This window comes from Carettochelys insculpta, chromosome 17 (assembly GCF_033958435.1).
Source record: "Carettochelys insculpta isolate YL-2023 chromosome 17, ASM3395843v1, whole genome shotgun sequence".
NCBI lineage: Eukaryota > Metazoa > Chordata > Testudines > Carettochelyidae > Carettochelys > Carettochelys insculpta.
In genome coordinates, this window is record NC_134153.1 from 31,206,637 (window position 1) to 31,224,764 (window position 18,128).

The 18,128-nt window shown below is 48.2% G+C and overlaps 1 protein-coding gene across 2 annotated transcripts; it reads left to right on the plus strand.

The window, feature by feature from the left end:
* Positions 1-26: 26 nt before the first annotated feature.
* On the plus strand, positions 27-18,128 carry GSS (glutathione synthetase). Of its 2 annotated transcripts, none has more exons than XM_075012079.1 (13): positions 27-313; positions 4,806-4,958; positions 6,859-7,004; positions 7,608-7,683; positions 8,477-8,616; positions 8,826-8,942; positions 10,176-10,256; positions 11,306-11,383; positions 13,216-13,282; positions 13,866-14,060; positions 14,343-14,424; positions 15,121-15,310; positions 16,695-18,128. In XM_075012079.1, exons 2-13 carry the CDS (start codon positions 4,821-4,823, stop codon positions 16,816-16,818), a joined length of 1,434 nt encoding a protein of 477 aa, XP_074868180.1. In that variant the 5' UTR covers positions 27-313; positions 4,806-4,820; the 3' UTR covers positions 16,819-18,128. The 2 variants fall into 2 exon arrangements, with proteins under 2 accessions (XP_074868180.1, XP_074868179.1); XM_075012078.1 differs by lacking the exon at positions 27-313 and adding an exon at positions 3,558-3,624.

Sequence of the window (18,128 nt, forward strand, 5' to 3'; positions counted from 1 at the left end):
CGCTGCAGTGGCCACTCTGAAATGTTTGCGCTGGTTGCTGTCACTGTAAAGAATTGGTTCAAGGCAAAAATGTTGTTTTTTATGGTAAAAAGAAACGCACAAGAAGTCCTGTGGCACCTTGTGCTCCAAAATGTGTTAGTCTACAGGCTTTGGTGGGCAAAGACCCACTTCATCATACCAGGAGAACTTAAACTCCACAAATATCTGTTAGGCTGTAGGTGCCACAGGACTGCTTGTTGTTTTTGAAGATACAGACTAACTCAGCGACCTCTCGGATCCTTTTAACCTCAAATGCATCACAATAATCTAAAAGGTAAAACAAAAGCTGATAATAATGGCATAGAGGCATAACTTGAAATGTAATAGCACTGGTGATGTCTCTACTCAACCTCATCACTGTTGGCCACCACAGTCTTTAGTCTCTTGGTATGTACATAGTTCTGAGCGGGGAAGATTATTCTGGGTACTGACAGAGTCAATTTTGTAAGCTTTTCAAATGCTGCATAAGAGAACCTGCCTGTGTAGAGTGACATTTTCCCCCAAGCTTTGGTGATATTTTCCATTCACGGTCCTTCTTTTGATTATATTGCCTCCTTCATGGATAAGATTTCTATCTGCCCAGAGTGGTACAATTCCATTTGAAAGGGACACACACCCCTGGAGTCTACTTCAGTTTTTGCAGCACTAGTGATGAATTGCCTCAGTCTATTGTAATTGATAAAAATTAGTGAAGGGATGCCTGACAATTGAATTGCAAAGCTAAGACTCATGGTGTAGTTCTGTAGCAAAGCTTATGTGTTAATTTTGGGAGCTGTTAAATTCTATGTGCTTTGCAATTGAGGGCATCTTTTCTGTCTTTTAAAATGACACTAATTGCTGGAAAAATTATATGCCTTTTTATTCATCAACCAATGGACAAATTCCTGCACCACTTGGGCACAAAAATAGATTACTTCTCTAAACAACAATCACCTTGCTTTGTATAATATTCTGGGGCTTTCATTTTCATTTTGGCTATTTCAGACTGAAGGAGCGAAGTGGTATTATACAAAACCGCTTGGCCATTTGAAACCTGTCATTTTTGTTTAGTGAGTATTTTGATTGAAGCCTATTATAAAGCTGTGTATTATATCTAACACTAAAATTGTCCTGTGCACAAGTGTAACAATTAAAAGCTAGTTTTAGAATATTTCAAAGGTTAGTGTTGCATGCTTACGCAATTCCAAATTAAAGCTTTCTACTAGGCAGGCTAGATGTGACATTGCATGCACAAAAGCATACCAGTGGTGAAGCATTACATTAGGAATTTGCTTGTGCTTAAAGCTACCCCACTGTCAGCACAACTTTGTGCAGCCTCTAGTGTCAGCAAATTTAAACCGAGTATATAGAAAACTATTAGTATTTTATGTGAGATGAGCATAGAATTATAGAATACTAGTAGTGGAAGGGACCTCAAGAAGTCCAGTTCTCTGCTGTCTAGATTATCCCTGTTAAAAGGCTCGCATCCCTGTCTGATCTGACTTGTTTTTACCTCTTTTGATGAGTGCTGTTGATACTGGGCCATTTCCACCTTGCTGAATAGACCTTGTCAGCTCTGGCCCTCCCTCTTACTGGGACCCCACTCTTTAAATACCCCTCTGAAACCCCCCCATGCATGTGATGAAGCAGGTCTTTGCCCACAAAAGCTTATGCTCCAAAATATCTGTTAATCTATAAGGTGCCACAAGACTTTGTTGTTCTCGAAGCTACAGACTAACATGGATACCTCTCTGATACCTGTTAAAAGTGTATCCAGCCTGTTCTTGAATATCTCCAATGTTGGAGATTCTACAACCACCCTAGGCAATTCCAGTAAATAACCACTCTGACAGGAAATGTTTCCTACTATCCAACTTAAACCTCCCTTGCTGCAATTTAGGCCCATTGCTTCCTGTCCTATCAGAGGCTAAGGAGAGTAATTTTTCTCCCCCTTCCTTGTAACACCCTTGTAGGTACATGAAAGCTGCCAGCATGTTCCCTCTCCACCTTCTCTTTTCCGAATGAAACAAACCCAGTTCTCTCAGTCCTCTCTTACAGGTCACATTATCTCCAATCTCTTTTCATCTTTGCTAAATGCAGGGCTCAGACCTGGACACACAGCTCCCGTGGGGGCTAATGAGCGCAGAGCAGAGCAGAGCGGGAGATGGACTCCCCGGCCGTGTCTACACGTGCACACTACTTCGAAGTAGCAGCGCCAACTTCAAAATAGCTCCCGTCACGGCTACACGTGTTGGGCGCTATTTCGAAGTTGAAATCAACGTTAGGTGGCGAGATGTCGAAGTCGCTAACCCCATGAGGGGATGGGAATAGTGCCCTACTTCGAAGTTGAACGTCGAAGTAGGGCACGTGTAGACGATCCGTGTCCCGCAACATTGAAATAGCGGGGTCCGCCATGGCGGCCATCAGCTGAGGGGTTGAGAGACGCTCTCTCTCCAGCCCCTGCGGGGCTCTATGGTCACCGTGTGCAGCAGCCCTTAGCCCAGGGCTTCTGGCTGCTGCTGCTGCAGCTGGGGATCCATGCTGCAGGCACAGGGTCTGCAACCAGTTGTCGGCTCTGTGGCTCTTGTGTTGTTTAGTGCAACTGTGTCTGGGAGGGGCCCTTTAAGGGAGCGGCTTGCTGTTGAGTCCGCCCTGTGACCCTGTCTGCAGCTGTGCCTGGCACCCTTATTTCGATGTGTGCTACTTTGGCGTGTAGACGTTCCCTCGCAGCGCCTACTTCGATGTGGTGCTGCCCAAGGTCGAAGTTGAACGTCGACGTTGCGAGCCCTGGAGGACGTGTTAGATGTTATTCATCGAAATAGCCTATTTCGATGTCGCTACATTGAAATAAGCTACTTCGAGGTAGCGTGCACGTGTAGAGTAGCCCCCGTGTGCTGCTTGCCCCTGCTGTCTGGCAGCGCAGCCCAGACTCAGGTTTGCTTTTTTGCAGAGCCGGGCACCGCTGACCCCTATTGAGCGCGTGCTCCCCTCCCTGGCGCAGCGCTCCTTGCTGGGGAGCCCCGGCCCGGCCGGTGGGTGTGAGGGCGGCTGCTCCCCAGCTGCACAGAGCGCAGGGGAGCCGCTCGGAGAGCTCCGCTCCTTGGCACTCCCGGCACTGGCGAACCAGCCCCAGCTCTCGGCCGGGCCGGGCCGGGCCGGGCCGGGCCGGGCTCGCGCTGCCCGGCGGCCACTCGCAGTCCCGCGGGGAGCGCCGGTGACCGCAGGGGCGGCGCGGCACACGCAGCGATGTCTCAGCCCGGCCGGGGCGGGCACGCGCGCAGGGCGTCGCTCCCGACAGCGTCGTGGCACGTCAGGGACACCCCGCCCAGGCGGAGCGCGCGGCTCCGGGGCGACACCACCCGTGCGCAGGCGCATTGACGGGCCGTTGTGGGCAAAGGGGAGAGGCGGGGCATCCCTCCGCTACTGACTGATGCTTCCGACCTCACGCCCGCACTTCACCAGGACTGGCTCGCTCCCCTGCCAGTCACGGCAAAAGGCGCTGATTGGCTGTAGGTGTGTCCAATCGTCGCGCGAGCGGAGCGGGAGCAAATTTCTCGGGGACAGGAGAGCGCCGGGGGGTCGCCGCCGGACGAGGCGCCGGGCCAGGTACGGGGAGCGGGACGGGCCAGCCGGGGCCGCGGGCCGGCAGCCCTCAGAGCCCCATTCGGAGGGGCCGGAGCAGCGGCTCCCTGTGGGTCCGGTCCCGCCCCGCCAGAGACGCCCCCAGCACTACCCCGGCCCGGCCCCGCCGTGCCCCGTTCCGAGCGCCCCGCCGGCCTCCCAGCCCCAGCCCCAGCCCCAGCCGCGCTCGGGGACTCCTGCCCCACGCGCTCCGCCGCCACCCAGCGGGGAGGGGAGAGCCCGGCCGCGCGCCAGGCGCCGCTCCACGCTGGTCCCCAGGGGGCGGCTCCCCCCGGGCCTGTACCTGGCGCGGCTCCGCGGCGCCTGCCCCGTGTGCGGCAGGGGGGAGAACCTGGCGCGCGCTGCCCCCGGTGGGCCGGGCTGCAGCCCGTCGTCTGGCCCCTCCAGCAGCTTCTCCTGAGGTCCTGGCTGCACTTCTCCCCTCCCCTGGCTGCACTTGCACTCCCCATCTGAGGCCCCACAAAACCGCCAGACCTCCTCGTCAGCCGCCTCCTGGCCCTCACCAGCTGTGCCCCTCCGTGCCGCCAGCAGGAGGGTGCTGGCCGAGGGGTGCATTGCAACGGGGGAGCTTCTTTCCACCCTCGCTTGTCTCATGTGTCTGGGCAGAGTTCCTCTGGGCAGCACCCACTGGCTCCCTAGACCGCTTTGAAGAGCGGTGGGCGCTGTCCTGGACTCTCTGCTCGGTGTCCCCCTCTGATTCCCTCTTTTTGAACATGTAACCCGTAATGCCACCCCTGTCTTATTACCTTCTGCCAAGTAATCAGTTGGGGCCTGGCTTCAATAACTCCTCACCTAGGCCTGTGAGAGGTAGGTAACCATTTTTTTAATAGCAGCTGGCCTGTGGACATCACCTACTAAGCAGGAAAGAGCAGCGAAGGGTCCTGTGGCACCTTATAGGCTAACAGAAAAGTTTTGAGCATGAGCTTTCATGAGCACAGACTCACTTCATCAGATGCATCATGCATGCAGATGAGTCTGTGCTCACGAAAGCTCATGCTCAAAACTTTTCTGTTAGCCTGTAAGGTGCCACAGGACCCTTCGTTGCTGTTACAGATCCAGACTAACACGGCTACCCCTCTGATACTTAAGCAGGAAAGGTTAAGCCATGCATTGGTAAAGAGCAATGGACTCTGACTTCTTTTCAGTCTTCAGCATCTGAAATGACTGCCCACCATACCCTATGGGATGATGTTTTGCACAATGAGCAGGTCATTCAGGAGGTAGCTGCACTTGCTGTGGATACAGCGCTGCTTGAAGGAGTTCTGATGAGGACCAAAGAGGATACCAATTCATCTGATGTAAGCTCACCTTATTTAACTATGACTTTTATTGCATAGAAATAGTGCATCCTTAGAAAAGGATCGAATGACTCTCCAAGATTTCTGTCCCCAATGAGCTCATGGGATGGAGATGGTCGCAGGTGACGTGGCTTGTTTGAGTCATCATGAAATCTGCAATATTTTTAATAACTGCACAGCTCCACATGAGACTAAACAGGGTTGCGACAGTAGCAGGGTAAGCTTCCACGACTCTCTTGCCACCAATGGTGGTCAGACCAAGACATTTTACTGAGAGGGCTATCTCCATTATGAATGTCTGCTTTATTTATTCATGAGAAAATGTAAGTTAGGGCCTGGTGGCTGAGCGCTGGATATTGGTGTTGCATGTTTACTCTCTTGGGAAGTCCTGGTGTGATGAACATGTTCTCCTTTGCCTGTGCAGAGCTCCTCTCTCTTGAATCCCAGGTTTTTCAGAGAAGGGTCAACGGCTACTGTAACTGAACAAAGAGAAAAGGATAGTGTCACCTGAAATGGTGTGGACTTAAAAGCAGAGACACCAGCTCTGCTTGGGAGGCAACTTCTCCCCTTGTTGAATGTGACTTGTTGGAGGAGAGCTCTGGTGTTATAAGCGGGTTCTGTTTGACCAGGATGCTGCATATGGATCTGATCCACCAGCAGCCTGTGAGGGAGAGGACTGAGTGTTGGCTGAAGGCTGACTAGTTGTCTGGCATGTCCATGAGCAGACTGGAAGAAGACTGAGGACATAACTGGCAGTGATGCTGTGGAGTACATCTCTGCCATGCATATTTGTGTGCTGATGCTAGTTCTGCCGTCCTGTCTGTCTCCCTAAGATCAGCATCTGCCTAGGGAATTCTAGGATTTGACTCTGAGGAGTAGGGAGGCAGCCTTTCAGCATAGCTGTCCGCAGTAGCACCAGAAAGGCCTTGGCTTGTCTTTGCATGAGTATGCACTTACACACACAGCTACGACGAACAAGGAGAATAACTTGTCTTGTACAAAATTGCTGTTTTCAAAATGGTTTATGACTGATATGTGGTGTGAAGTTTGGAATTTGCAGTGACTAGAGTTGAGTATATGAAGTGAGTCAAAAATAACGAGACAATCAGGGATGAATTTCAGAACTGGGTATATGAGAAAATTCATTTTCTGAACAGAACTTTTGATAAATCTAGAGATTACATTTTGTCATTGAAGCAAGAACAGAGATTTTCCACCTTTTTAAATGACAAGGTCAACACAACTGTCACAATGGAGTTGCTACTGAGGTCTCCTGATCCAAATTCCATTAGATTAAGTTTTGTAAAGTGAAGCATTAAAAATCCTGAAATGCCAAATTTCAGGTCAATGTGCTCTGTGACCTATTGAGGAAAAGTCTGTTCTAGGACAAATGAAGTAAGGTCCTAGCCTAGAATATGTCTGTCTGTCTTTTAATTTTGAGACTGACTTAATAGAAGTTGAATAGTGACAGAGAGATAGCTGTATTAGTCTGTATTCTGTCAAAGCAAAAAAGCAGTCATGTAGCACTTTAAAGACTAACAAAATAATTTATTAGGTGGTGAGCTTTCGTGGGACAGACCCATTTCTTCAGATCATAGCCGTACCAGGACAGACTCAATACATATATATCAACCTTGATGATAATTTTTGGACCTCTGTACTTGATATACTGAGTCTGTTCTGGTATGGCTATGATCTGAAGAAGTGGGTCTGTCTCACGAAACCCATCACCTAATAAATTGTTTTGTTAGTCTTTAAAATGCTACATGACTGCCTTTTTGTTTTGATAGAAGTTGAGACTGTCAGGGCTACCCTTTCAGAGAGTTACAGCCCAGCTTGTCAAGGAAAGGAAATGTGAGGAAATAGCTAACTTTCTCCTTCGTTGGACCCATTTCTGCAGGTGGTGAGTTACGCTCCCTTCACATTGCTGCCGTCTGTAATACCAAGCACCGTTTTTGAACAAGCCTATGCTGTTCAGCAGGATTTTAACCTACTTGTGGATACAATTAGCCAGAACGTGGAATTCCTGGAGCATGCTCTTGCTAGGTATTTATATATGTTAACTACACAGATATTTTAAACTTGACAATGTACCTTGTGTTGTTTGGGTACTTAAGTGAATTTTTGTTTTTTGCAAAATAAAATGAAATGTGTATGCTGTATTTATGTCATTGCCCTGGGCAAGGGCTGGGGATGAGGAGTTCAGTCTCCAGGTTGCCCCATGGAGAGAGGACTACCCCAGCCCTCTCTCACCTTTGCAGCTTGGGGCCAGGTGAGAATCATCTCTTCATGGCCGTTGTTCCTCCAGTGGGCACAGCCAGGAGAGAGGTGCATGTCTTTCATCTGGGGTACGTCCGGGTTTGTCTGCCTTACAGCTACGTGCTGTGGGAATAAGGGTTTATCTGACCACTTGAAACTGTTGCCTGATGCTCAAAGCTACCCTGTCAATGCCCTAGGTGAGGCTTTAACTCATGCAGCTCTTACTAATGCTCAAGAGCATGATCTGGCCACAAGCACACTGCATTATGCTGGAGAATGTATCCTTTAGCATCCACAGTGTAATAGATTGCTTTAGGTAAGGGTTTTGTTTATTATTTATCTCCCTCATGACAAGGTAAGGTGATTAGCATGCTCTTTCTTTTTCTCCAGCACCATCAAAGCAGATGACTTCACGGCTCAACTCTTTAAAATCTACAAGCAAGTCCTGAAAGAAGGATTGGCTCAGGTATCCAAGAGGAAGTCTCTGTTCTCCCCATCCCACTGGTAGCCAGTCCCTTCTCCTTTCTTTCGTAAAGGAAGTTTGGCTGGGGCAGAAGGGAGGGTGTTGGTTATTTGAACAAGCTCTCACATGAGTTGTTTCTGAATTGTTCAGTCAGTAGGAGGATGTGTGGGGTTGCTCTCTTGGTTATGGTATTTTGGCCATTTATACCATAAGAGTAACTTGTCCCATGGAAAAGATCATTCAGCAAATATGCCTCTTAAAATCCTTAGTGGGTACTGCTGGAAACAGAGACTAACTTTGTATGAAAGAGTCTGACCATGATTATAGACACCTGGTATGTTGGCTTGTGACACCCCCCCCACCCCACCCCCGGGTCTTATCCATGAAACCTCATTACCTAATAAATAAAATTGTTAGTCTTTTTAAGGTGCTACAGAAGTGCTTGTTTTTCTGATGGGCTTTCACTGTAGCTGTATCAGAAGTACTATTTAGGCACTTTCCTGTGCTGTTAGGTTTATTTTGTACCATAGTTACGTGTGTCTCAAGGCAGGTGCCGTAACTGAGGCAAGAGGGGAATGACAAGGACTTCACCTGAGGTCTGGCAAAATAAATGCAGGAAATAGGCTAAGTAGCCAAACTAGAGCTTTTACTCTGCCTAAACTCCCCTTGATGCCAGTGGTTATTGGTCCAGCCCTGAAAAGGAGGTTTGTAAGATGTCAGTGTGGCCTGTTGTTAGTGAAGGGAAGGGGGAATCACAGTGCTCTATGTTTTGCATTTTATTTTTTCTCTCATGCAGTCAGTGTTCCTAGGAATAAATCGCTCTGATTATATGGTGGACCGTGGTGCCGGTAGCACTCCAGCACTGAAGCAAATCGAAATAAACACCATTGCTGCCAGCTTTGGGGGTCTTACCTCAAGAACCACTGCTGTGCATCGGTAAGGGAACCTCTTTGAAACAAAAAGCAGGCCAGGACACTTCATTGCTTAGCCAGTGAGGTGATTTCAGCAAACCACTATGCAATCTATTCTCTTCTGCTGAATGTGCTCTTGTGACCTCTGAATCTGCACAAACCCTGAGTTCTGTTTTATAAATCCTCGGTCAGCTAGGACCCTCGTGTGAGTTTGTAATTTCTCTTATGTCACAGGCACATACTGAATGTTTTGGGGAAGTCCAAGGAAGCTTCCAAGTTACTAGACAATAATCCAGCACGAGGGATTGCCTTGGGCATTGTGAAAGCATGGGAGCTCTACGGCTCAGCCAGGTAAGGGTAGCCTGTGGAAGATGTCAAGATGAGCACATTTATTTTTCTAACCACTCTCTTAACAACATGTCTACTTAATACAAACACCACCACTTTTAAACACTGTCGTGCTCTTGTCCCTGCCATCCCAGAGATGAAGGACTCCTGTTCTTCGGAGCGCAGGGTCAATGGGTTGGTTGGCCATACACTGGTTTCTTTAAAATTCGTGTCCAGCTGCTCACAGGTGCTCCCAAAAGCATGTGAATAGACTTGTCCTACCTGAAAAGTTTTGTAGCCATCCTGGAATCCTCCTATTGTGCTCTTGCCGAGAGCTGCTTTTTTAGTAAGAATACAACAGGTGGCACTGCCATTCAGAAATGGATTACTTACTAGCAAAATCATCAGTTGAAAACCATTGCAAAAAACACCATCCCAGGGAACTGACCTCTTTAGCTAGAAGCGTAGAATTCTAGGTGTGGTGTATTTCAGGTGCTGATGCGTGTGGATCAGAAATCACCATTATGGTGTCCTGACTGGTCTCTTTCTGTCCAATGATAACCATCAGCTACATGCATGTGCTCCTGTGCGCTGCGCTGGCTTAGCACAAGTAGGCAGCACAGCAGACTCTGAGAGCTGCCCAGTACCACAAAATCAGATGAGGACTGAAGGCACTAGGCCAGGTTTATTGTCAAAGTACAGTGATAGTTGTCAGCAGACTTTACTGAACCACTACACGTGTGTACCCCCGACAATGGACTCTGCTCAGTCAATGACATGGGATTCGTCCCTGCCTCCCAGGCCGTGCAAAGACAGCCCCTCCAAGATACATTTTTATACACAGGTACAAACAAGTTACACATCACTCCTGACGTATCAGGGTATCACCCTCTGTTGTTTAGATCCCACCCATCACCTGACACCTGGTGGTTTGACCAAAACATCTCTATCCATCACAGTGTCATTTTAGACCCTGTCCTGAACCTGGGTTGGTATTTGCCTGTTATCTGTGGAGAGTGTGTGGGTACTTCGGCTCTTCTTAATGAGGCGTTGTTACCATCCCTTGGGTATGTATTTTCGACCTGTGCCTAGTACCTGTTCATGCCAAGTTGTGAGAGCGGGGCTTGCCTCTTGCTCACAGCTTCAGTTTGGTTTGTATTAGCAAAACCCCCGGCCGCACATCAGGCCTGTGATACAAGGGCTTACATTTCAGGCCATTGTCTGGCTACAGTGCAGTTCTTTGAATGTATCTTTCAGAGCTGTGGTGATGTTCATAGTTGAAGATGTCCAAAGGAATATTTTTGACCAGCGCTGCATAGAAAATGAGGTGTGGACCAGGTAACTGCTGAACATTTTAGGACCAAATAATTTAACCCCACTTTACAAAGATTCAGATCACATAACTCATTTATTCAAACAAACTAAATCTTTCCTCTCTTCACAGTAGTAGTGTCTTAGCTTTTTTAAATGCTTGCTTTTAATACCTAGTGCGCTTTTAGCCACTTGGCGTAGGGTTACTCCCCATTTCAGGTGGGACGCTTAGACTATGAGGAAAGAGTATACCTGTTGCTTTCTGGTCTTTCTGTATTAGAGCCATGCTGTTATGGCTGGGACTCAGAACCATGTAGGGGAATATTTCTCTTCATAATTGGCTGGGTTGAACACTGCTTCCACTTTTATCCTCCTCCCCACTTTCAAATCCAGCTTGGGAGCTAAGACTGTCGCAATTTTTTATCTTTCCTAGTGACTTCTCATGGGCTCCTACAGTGGTATGAAAACATGGGGATATATCTTCTGCTTTTTCAGCTGTTTTGTGCTGTGTATCTTATTCAGCTGGGCAGGAATTATGGGAACAGGTGTGGTGAGGACAGTGTGGCTAATGGAGAGAGGACATGTGATTATGGGCCAGCTGTATTCATTTCCCTGCCTCCTAACCTGTATTTTTTTCCTGTGAGTGGTGATCTGTTAGACTGAAGGCCTCTTTCAGGACACTGGAGGTCTCTCGACTGAAGTCTGCCATGTTGGGAGCAGTCTGCCAACATCTCTTTTCCTCACTCCATGGGGCAGAAGGGATGTCTCAGAAGAGGGGGTTTTCCTGGCTTTTGGCCCAGTGAGAACGCTCCAAATGTCAAGGAAGCCTCTCATGAGAGAGCTGTCAGCAAGAGATATGCAAATGAGGTGCACAATTTGTGTCTCTCTTGCCGACAGTTCTTGGCAACCTTGACACAACCTTAGAGTTGAGTTACTGCGGAAGGAAGGGAGCCAGCAAGCCTTACCCTTTTCCTCTAGGAATCTAAAGCTGTTGGGGGAGGGGGGGAAATTTATGGTTTCCCCCACAGGTATCAGTCTCCCTGTCAAGTTTAATGATTCTCTCTCCTCTCTTAAAGGAATATCCGGGTGATCCGGAGACAGTTTAAAGATGTGTTTGAAAAGGCCTCTTTGGATAATGACAGACGGCTGTACATGTAAGTACTTGCCAAGGCCCTGCACATCATTCTGCTGTGTTCTTTAACGGGCATTGGGCACAAATGTGAGCCCCGATGCAGAGAGGTGGATCTGTGACAGTTTTACATCACACTGAGTAAATAGCAACTTTCAATCCAAACTGGTGGCCTAATCCTCTGAGATTTAGTAGCTTTTACATTTTTAGCCTCTTCAGTAAGAAAGTTCACTGGAACTGAATAGTTTTTAGATGTTTCAGTTTGCAGGTTTGTGTTAGGTTTTTTGAGGCGTAGGGGGAGCATACATAAATTAGTCTACACGGAGGCAGATATTCCCTTGTCCCAGCCAAGCCCTGAGGACCCTGGAGGGTGGCATGTTTCTTTTACATGTGTGTCAAAACAGCTTAGCTGTTCTAAAGCAAGTTCTTCTCAAGGTTTTGGATACTAGGGAAGAGCTTGCTGCCTTCTTAAACTGTCAGGGAACTCTCAGTGATGACACCACCCCAGGGATGGGTTGTTGAGAAACGCTGCTCTAGAGTGTGCCCCAAAGAGGACTCTTTTGTGTCATGCTGCTGGTAAGCCTAGCTTGTGGGAATGTAAATTACCAGGAGAACTTTATTGTATGATTGTTGGTACCACCGTAGGAAGCACTCTTTCCTTACTGTACTCAGGTTTTGTAGCTTCCAGCTTATTCCGTAGTTGGAGAGATGGTCTTGTTATGTTCTGTTCATTCTCCAGGAGTCCTGACGCAGGTCAGACTGTTGAAACCATAGTGAGACATTCCAGAATCAGTGCTTATTGTTGTATAGTTGGGTGGATCCTTGACTGTGCTGCCCGACTTTAAAAGGAGCAAGCCCAGTCCCAAAGTTTAGTTATGTGGCTACATTCATTTTTCGCCAGCTTCACATTTGAAGTTTCTGCAGTTATGATTTGACCCCCTGACTTTTTAGTCAAAGTTATCACATCAAACAGTGTACACATTCCTCCAGGAATTCCTCCTTTCTAACTGACTGAATCCCATTAAATCATTCCTGGTAGTAACTGGCTTCTCCAGCTGTTACTCACTGATCACGTACAGAGTTGATGAGGCCAGAGCTTGGTCTTTTGATAGCTGCTGAGCGAAGTTCTTTGGCTCAGATTGTCCAGGAGGTTAATCTAATGATCACAATGATTGCTTTGGATTTTAGGGTACATGCATTCACAGTAGAGAGGGGAGCAGCCAGCAGAGAAGTGTGTGCAGCAGAGCTGAAAGGAGGAGCTAATAGCAGAAGAGCACAGGCAAGAGGGTGGGATGTCCAGAAGAGCAGAATGTGACAGTGGGTGAAATCTTGGGTCCGCTAAAGTCAATGGGAGTTTATCGTTAATTTCTGCAGAGACAGGGTTTCGCCCAGACTATGACTAGCTTTTGATGTGATTGAGAACAGGAGACTGATGGTATTGAATGTGGTTACAAATACTTTCCTAGCCTCACTTCTCCATGGAAGCATTTGCTGCAGTAGCCATAGGGATGTTGTGCGACAACAATGAGGAGGGGAGATGTTCTTTAAAAACCTGTGTATGTGCTGCTCTAGGAGGAGTCTGTGTCTGACTGATTGTGTTCTGAATGCTCCATTACTCAAAGTGCTGCTATTCTGATGCATAAACGGAGGCTTCCAGCTACTCTTCTGTGACCAGCTGCATGTATGCACTATACACAGCTGGCTCCCCAGTTCAGTGCTTGTTCCTTTAGTTAAGCTGTCTAGGTACCCACCATTCACTGACACTCACCTTCAGGACCTGGAAAGAGAGCCATCCCTGTTATAGCCTGGGGGCTAGAGGAGGATGGATTGCTGTGATTGTGATTGTCTTCATTCTAGGGAAGGCCAAGAGGTTGCAGTGGTGTACTACAGAAATGGTTACATGCCAGCGAACTATAACCAGCAGGTGAGTACTAGTTGCTTATATGGAAAAAGCAAACACAAGTGCAGTTGCCCTGCATGCGATGGGTAATGCTAGTTCTGGGACTATCTGGGACCTGTGAACAGATTTCCTTGCACAAGAGTTCTCTGCTGCACATCATTATGTTTTATAGCAATAGTTCAGTGCTTTTGTTAAGCTGAAGCAGACACGTCTGCCAGAACCATATTGAAGTAGTGCCTGGCTGGGCGTACTGCATTAGGGCCATGTAGGACGCACACGTGGACTGAAATGAATTGTAGTGTTTAAGAGCCTTTAGACGGTCAGATACTTCCAGATCAGCACCGAAGCTTAGAACTTAATCACCATTACCAGAGCCGAGTTGTCTGTCTGGGCCAATCCAGAGGAGAGTATCCAGGCTGACCTTTGCTAGTGCTTCTCCCAGCAGCTTCAAGGGACCCCCATGGGGCTGGCTCTGCATGCCTTCTGTGTGCTTGGTCCCTGCCCACTAAGGCTGCAGTAGGAGGTTGAGCTGCAGGACACGGCGCACATGCTGGGGATCAGGGAACCTCGACTCAATCAAGTGACTCCTGCTACGTCTCCCTTCTAGAACTGGGAGGCGCGGTTGTTGATTGAAAGGTCCAAAGCAGTAAAGTGTCCTGACATTGCTACCCAACTTGCTGGGACCAAAAAAGTTCAGCAGGAGCTGAGCCAGCCTGGAGCCTTGGAGCACTTGCTGTCCAACCACGCCGAGGCAGTTGCTCGAATAAGGGCGACGTTTGCTGGCCTCTATTCCCTGGATCTGGTAAGTCAGCTCCTTTGTGCGATGCATAAAGCAGCACTTCCGTCGTCACACCTGTCTCGATTTGACTGTGCTACCTGTCAGTTAAAAACTACAGCGCAGTACGAGGATAGTGAAAAACACTTTTAAACCGCTGTCAGATGTGAGACTTGAGGCCATGTTTTTAAGGAGTTGGCTGGATGGAGTGTGGTATTGTTTCTTAGCATCACAACGCAAAGCAGCTGCTTCTTCCAGGTGCCAGCAGGGACAGGAATACTGTTGGGCTTTTGCTCTTTCTCCCACTAGGGCAAGGAAGGGGATGAGATGGCTGCAGTGGCAATCGCTGATCCAGAACGATTTGTGCTGAAGCCTCAGCGGGAAGGCGGAGGTACTCAGCTTCCCTCAGATGGGATTTGGGAGCTGCAGCAGCCTTTGCATTTCTCTGGGCTACTTCTTTTGCATTTTCATTGCATGTGAGATGCCTGGAAAGGGCAATGACCCCGTAGTCAGTGTATGTAATACTTCTGCTTTCCTCTTACCAGCCATGGCAGCATTAGACAGGCACAGAGCTGATTTAAAGCCATCGTAGCTCTGTTCTGTGCTGCACCTCTTGAGGGGAGCATAGCACAAAATCATACCCAGCAAGTTTACTTTATCTTATGTGCCCTCCCTCCCACACTGCCAGCACCTTCCTCTCTCCCAGCAGCCTATGCTGCTGTGGTTTCCCTTTTCTCCTACCCCGGTAATTCGTGCCTGTAGGTGCCAGCTGTTTTGTAGCTATGGGCCGGGCCTCTGGCAGAGAGAATGCATCAGGCCAGCCCCTGTGAAGCACCCTCATTAACAGTGCTGATGATTGTACCTGTTGGGATGTATGATCACTGAGGGATACCAACACCCCAACCAATGAGAACTAGGCCCATAAAATGGTATGTGAAGTTCCATGGGGAGCTAGTGCAGGTTCCCCAGGCAGGATGATTGCATTCATCTAGGTTGCTTAGGGGGTAGCTGTTCACATTCTGCACATTTTGGAGTTTCTTCAGGACCATTAATTCAACTGTGCTTTGTTGTGATTGTACATTATCAGGGAATAATCTCTATGGTGAAGAGCTCAAGCAACTTTTGGAGAGGATTAAAGACAGTCCTGAGAGGACCTCCTATATCCTGATGGATAAGATTGTGCCTCAGCCATCGATGAATTACTTGCTCAGGGCTCAGAGTCCTCTGAAGATATCTGAGTGTATCTCTGAGTTGGGGGTTTTTGGTGTTTACGTCAGGTGAGAAGTTGACTTTCTCTGTGTGCAGCTCTCAGCCAGCCCCTCAGTTCTGGTCAATTACAGCAGCTCTGAGAGGCTGCATGACAATGAAGCTGTGCCGACCAGACAAGTGAGTGGAAATAGGTGTGTGTAACAAATGCAGCTGTTCCAACATCAGCTGTCAGTAGCTTTCTGTGCATGTCACATGCATACCACACAGTGGTACAGTTGCACTCCCAGTTAGCTTCAGACCATAGCGGTTCAAGATGCCACTAGAATTCATGCCACCGACTGGAATGTAAGCTGCCCAAAACTAAAATTAAAAAAAAAAAAAGGGGTTAGAAACTTGATTTCCAAGGGCATCATCCCCAGGATCTTAGGACCAGTGGCAATTTCAGAAGCCTGGGGGCCACAGAGGAATAGGCTGGTATTGGCAGGTCTCCATCAACCCTGTGGTGCTGAGCTTTGCAGCAGCTTCAAATGTATTCCAGGCCAGGGGCTTTCACTGACTGGACTGTGCAGCTGAGGAGTACTGCTTACAGCACAGTTTTCCTGTACTCTGTATTTTAGTGCCATGTCAGCTGATGCTTTGACTCCCCAGCATCTTTTTGTTTAAGGAAAAACCCAGCCCCCCTCAGGGCCACTAGAAACGTTACCATGAGCTCAAAATAGAAACCCATTGTATCCAGTTTGAATGACAAACCTCTCCCAGCAGTACTTCCAGCCCAATTCTTGCCACCTAGGCCAGTGAAGAACTAAAGTGAAGTGACTAGCCTGTGTGCAAGCCCAATGCAAACAGTAGTCAGCATGCCTAGAGCAAGAGAAACTTTAGTTGGTTTTTTTTGTTTTTGTTTTGTTTTGTTTTGTTTTTAAAAAGAAACAGACCCAGTGCCACAGGAAATGTCTTAGTTTTAAATACTTCAACTTCAGTGTTTGGTTTTGGTTTTGGGGGGGAAAAAAAAATCTTTCTTGACTGACTGCAGTAACCTCAGGCAGGCAAGCCTGGTTGCTTCTCACTTCTCTGCCATGCATGACGGCACCAGGTCTAACAAATGTCCTGATGTGCCAGTATAACTTTTTCTGGGGCTGTGAGCAGGGATAGTGGTTGTGAAGGGGCTATTATCGCATTGTTCCCTAGCTGGAGCAGGGCCGTTTTCTTTGCTTATGCATCACCAGTACAGTGGACTTCTGGCCCAAGACTGCAGCTTCTAGACATTTCAGTCATTCCAGTCGGTTGCGGCCAGAAGAGAAGCTTTACCATTAGCCCATAGTGGTTTTGCACGTGGTCCTTTTGGCCAGGGCTGTGGTGGAGGCTGGAACTGTCCAAAGCTAGGATCATTAGGAATGCCAGACGTTGCATAAAGCTTTAAACTTTTCAGCTGCTCACTTTAACCTGTCATTGCAGGCAAGGGAAGGACATTGTAGTGAATAAGCACGTTGGTCACCTCCTGCGAACCAAGGCGGTGGAGCATGCGGATGGTGGGGTGGCAGCTGGCGTGGCTGTGCTGGATACTCCCTATATAATCTGAAGAGGACATCTGCCACAGCCGGCTCTAGCTGTGCTGCCTGAAGAGCTGTGATTTCCTTTTGGATTTGATTGACCAGTGTCTGTAATGAGGACCTGAGGCTGTCCCCCTCCGGGCACAGGAATGGGCCTGGCACATGCAGGCAGTCTTGTGCCAAATCCGTTCTTCCCTTAGAAAGACAGGGGTCTGATTTGATCTTTTTGACACTTCACACTACCTACCCCACCACGCTGTTGCCACCTTTGCTCTGGGCAGCCCCGTGTGAATGTAGTGCTCTGAGTTGTGCCAACGACAGCTGCAGGCTTGGGAACGAGGCTAGTCTGTGTTTCAGAACTTGAATGTGGGATTTCCAGATGAACCAATGTTCATGGTACTAACAGCTGCCCAGTCATGTCTTAAGTGCCTGATTTCCAGAAAGACTCAGTGCTTGCGCTCTTCCCTGCTCTCTGCTTCTCATTCTGCCACTGACGGCTTCTGCTTTTTGTGCTAAATAAAGGGAAGATGGAGAACAGAAGTGAGGGGAGCTGAATTTAGTAGTGAAAAAGCCTGCACGTGGGCCCTGGCGCAAGACCTGAACAAAACTCAGCAACAACCAGGCAATGAGTGAAAGGCAGATCCCATCATATGTGTAAGAATGTGGAACATGAACTTGGCCAAAGCATAATTTGCATTCCAGGGCATGAACCTAAGCCCATTCCCCAAGACCCAGGCAGGTACACCCACTGTAGAGTTATGGTGTAAATGCAGTCCTGAGGGGTGGATCTGAAGCACACTGCCTCCAAATAGTACAAGGAGAGGAGGGTGGAATAGTGGAGGGGTAGGTTTTGTTCAAAGTGGTAGGTACCAGACTTAGGGTTAGTAATGAACTATGGCAGGAGTCAGAGACAGCCATGTTAGTCTGTATCTTCGAGAACAACAAGAAGTTTGTGTCATCTTATAGACTAACAGATATTATGGAGCATAAGCTTTTGTGGGCAAAGACCTGCTTCATCAGATGCATGAGTGGCAGGATGTGGGGGGAGGGGGGGGTTCCAGAGGGGGTATTTAAAGAGTGGGGTCCCAGTAAAAGGGAGGGCCAGAGCTGACAAGGTCTATTCAGCAATGTAGAAATGGCCCATTATCAGTAGTATGTATCAAAAGAGGGAAAAACAAGTCAGATCAGGGAGGCCCATTGTCAGAGTCTGAGGAGCTATTAACACCCAGGGCTGAGAAGCTGCTTTTGTAAGGGGTGAGCCACTCCCAGTTGCTGTTTAATCCTTGGTTAATGGAGTCAAATTTGCAAATAAATTGCAGCTCAGAGATTGCTCTCTCCA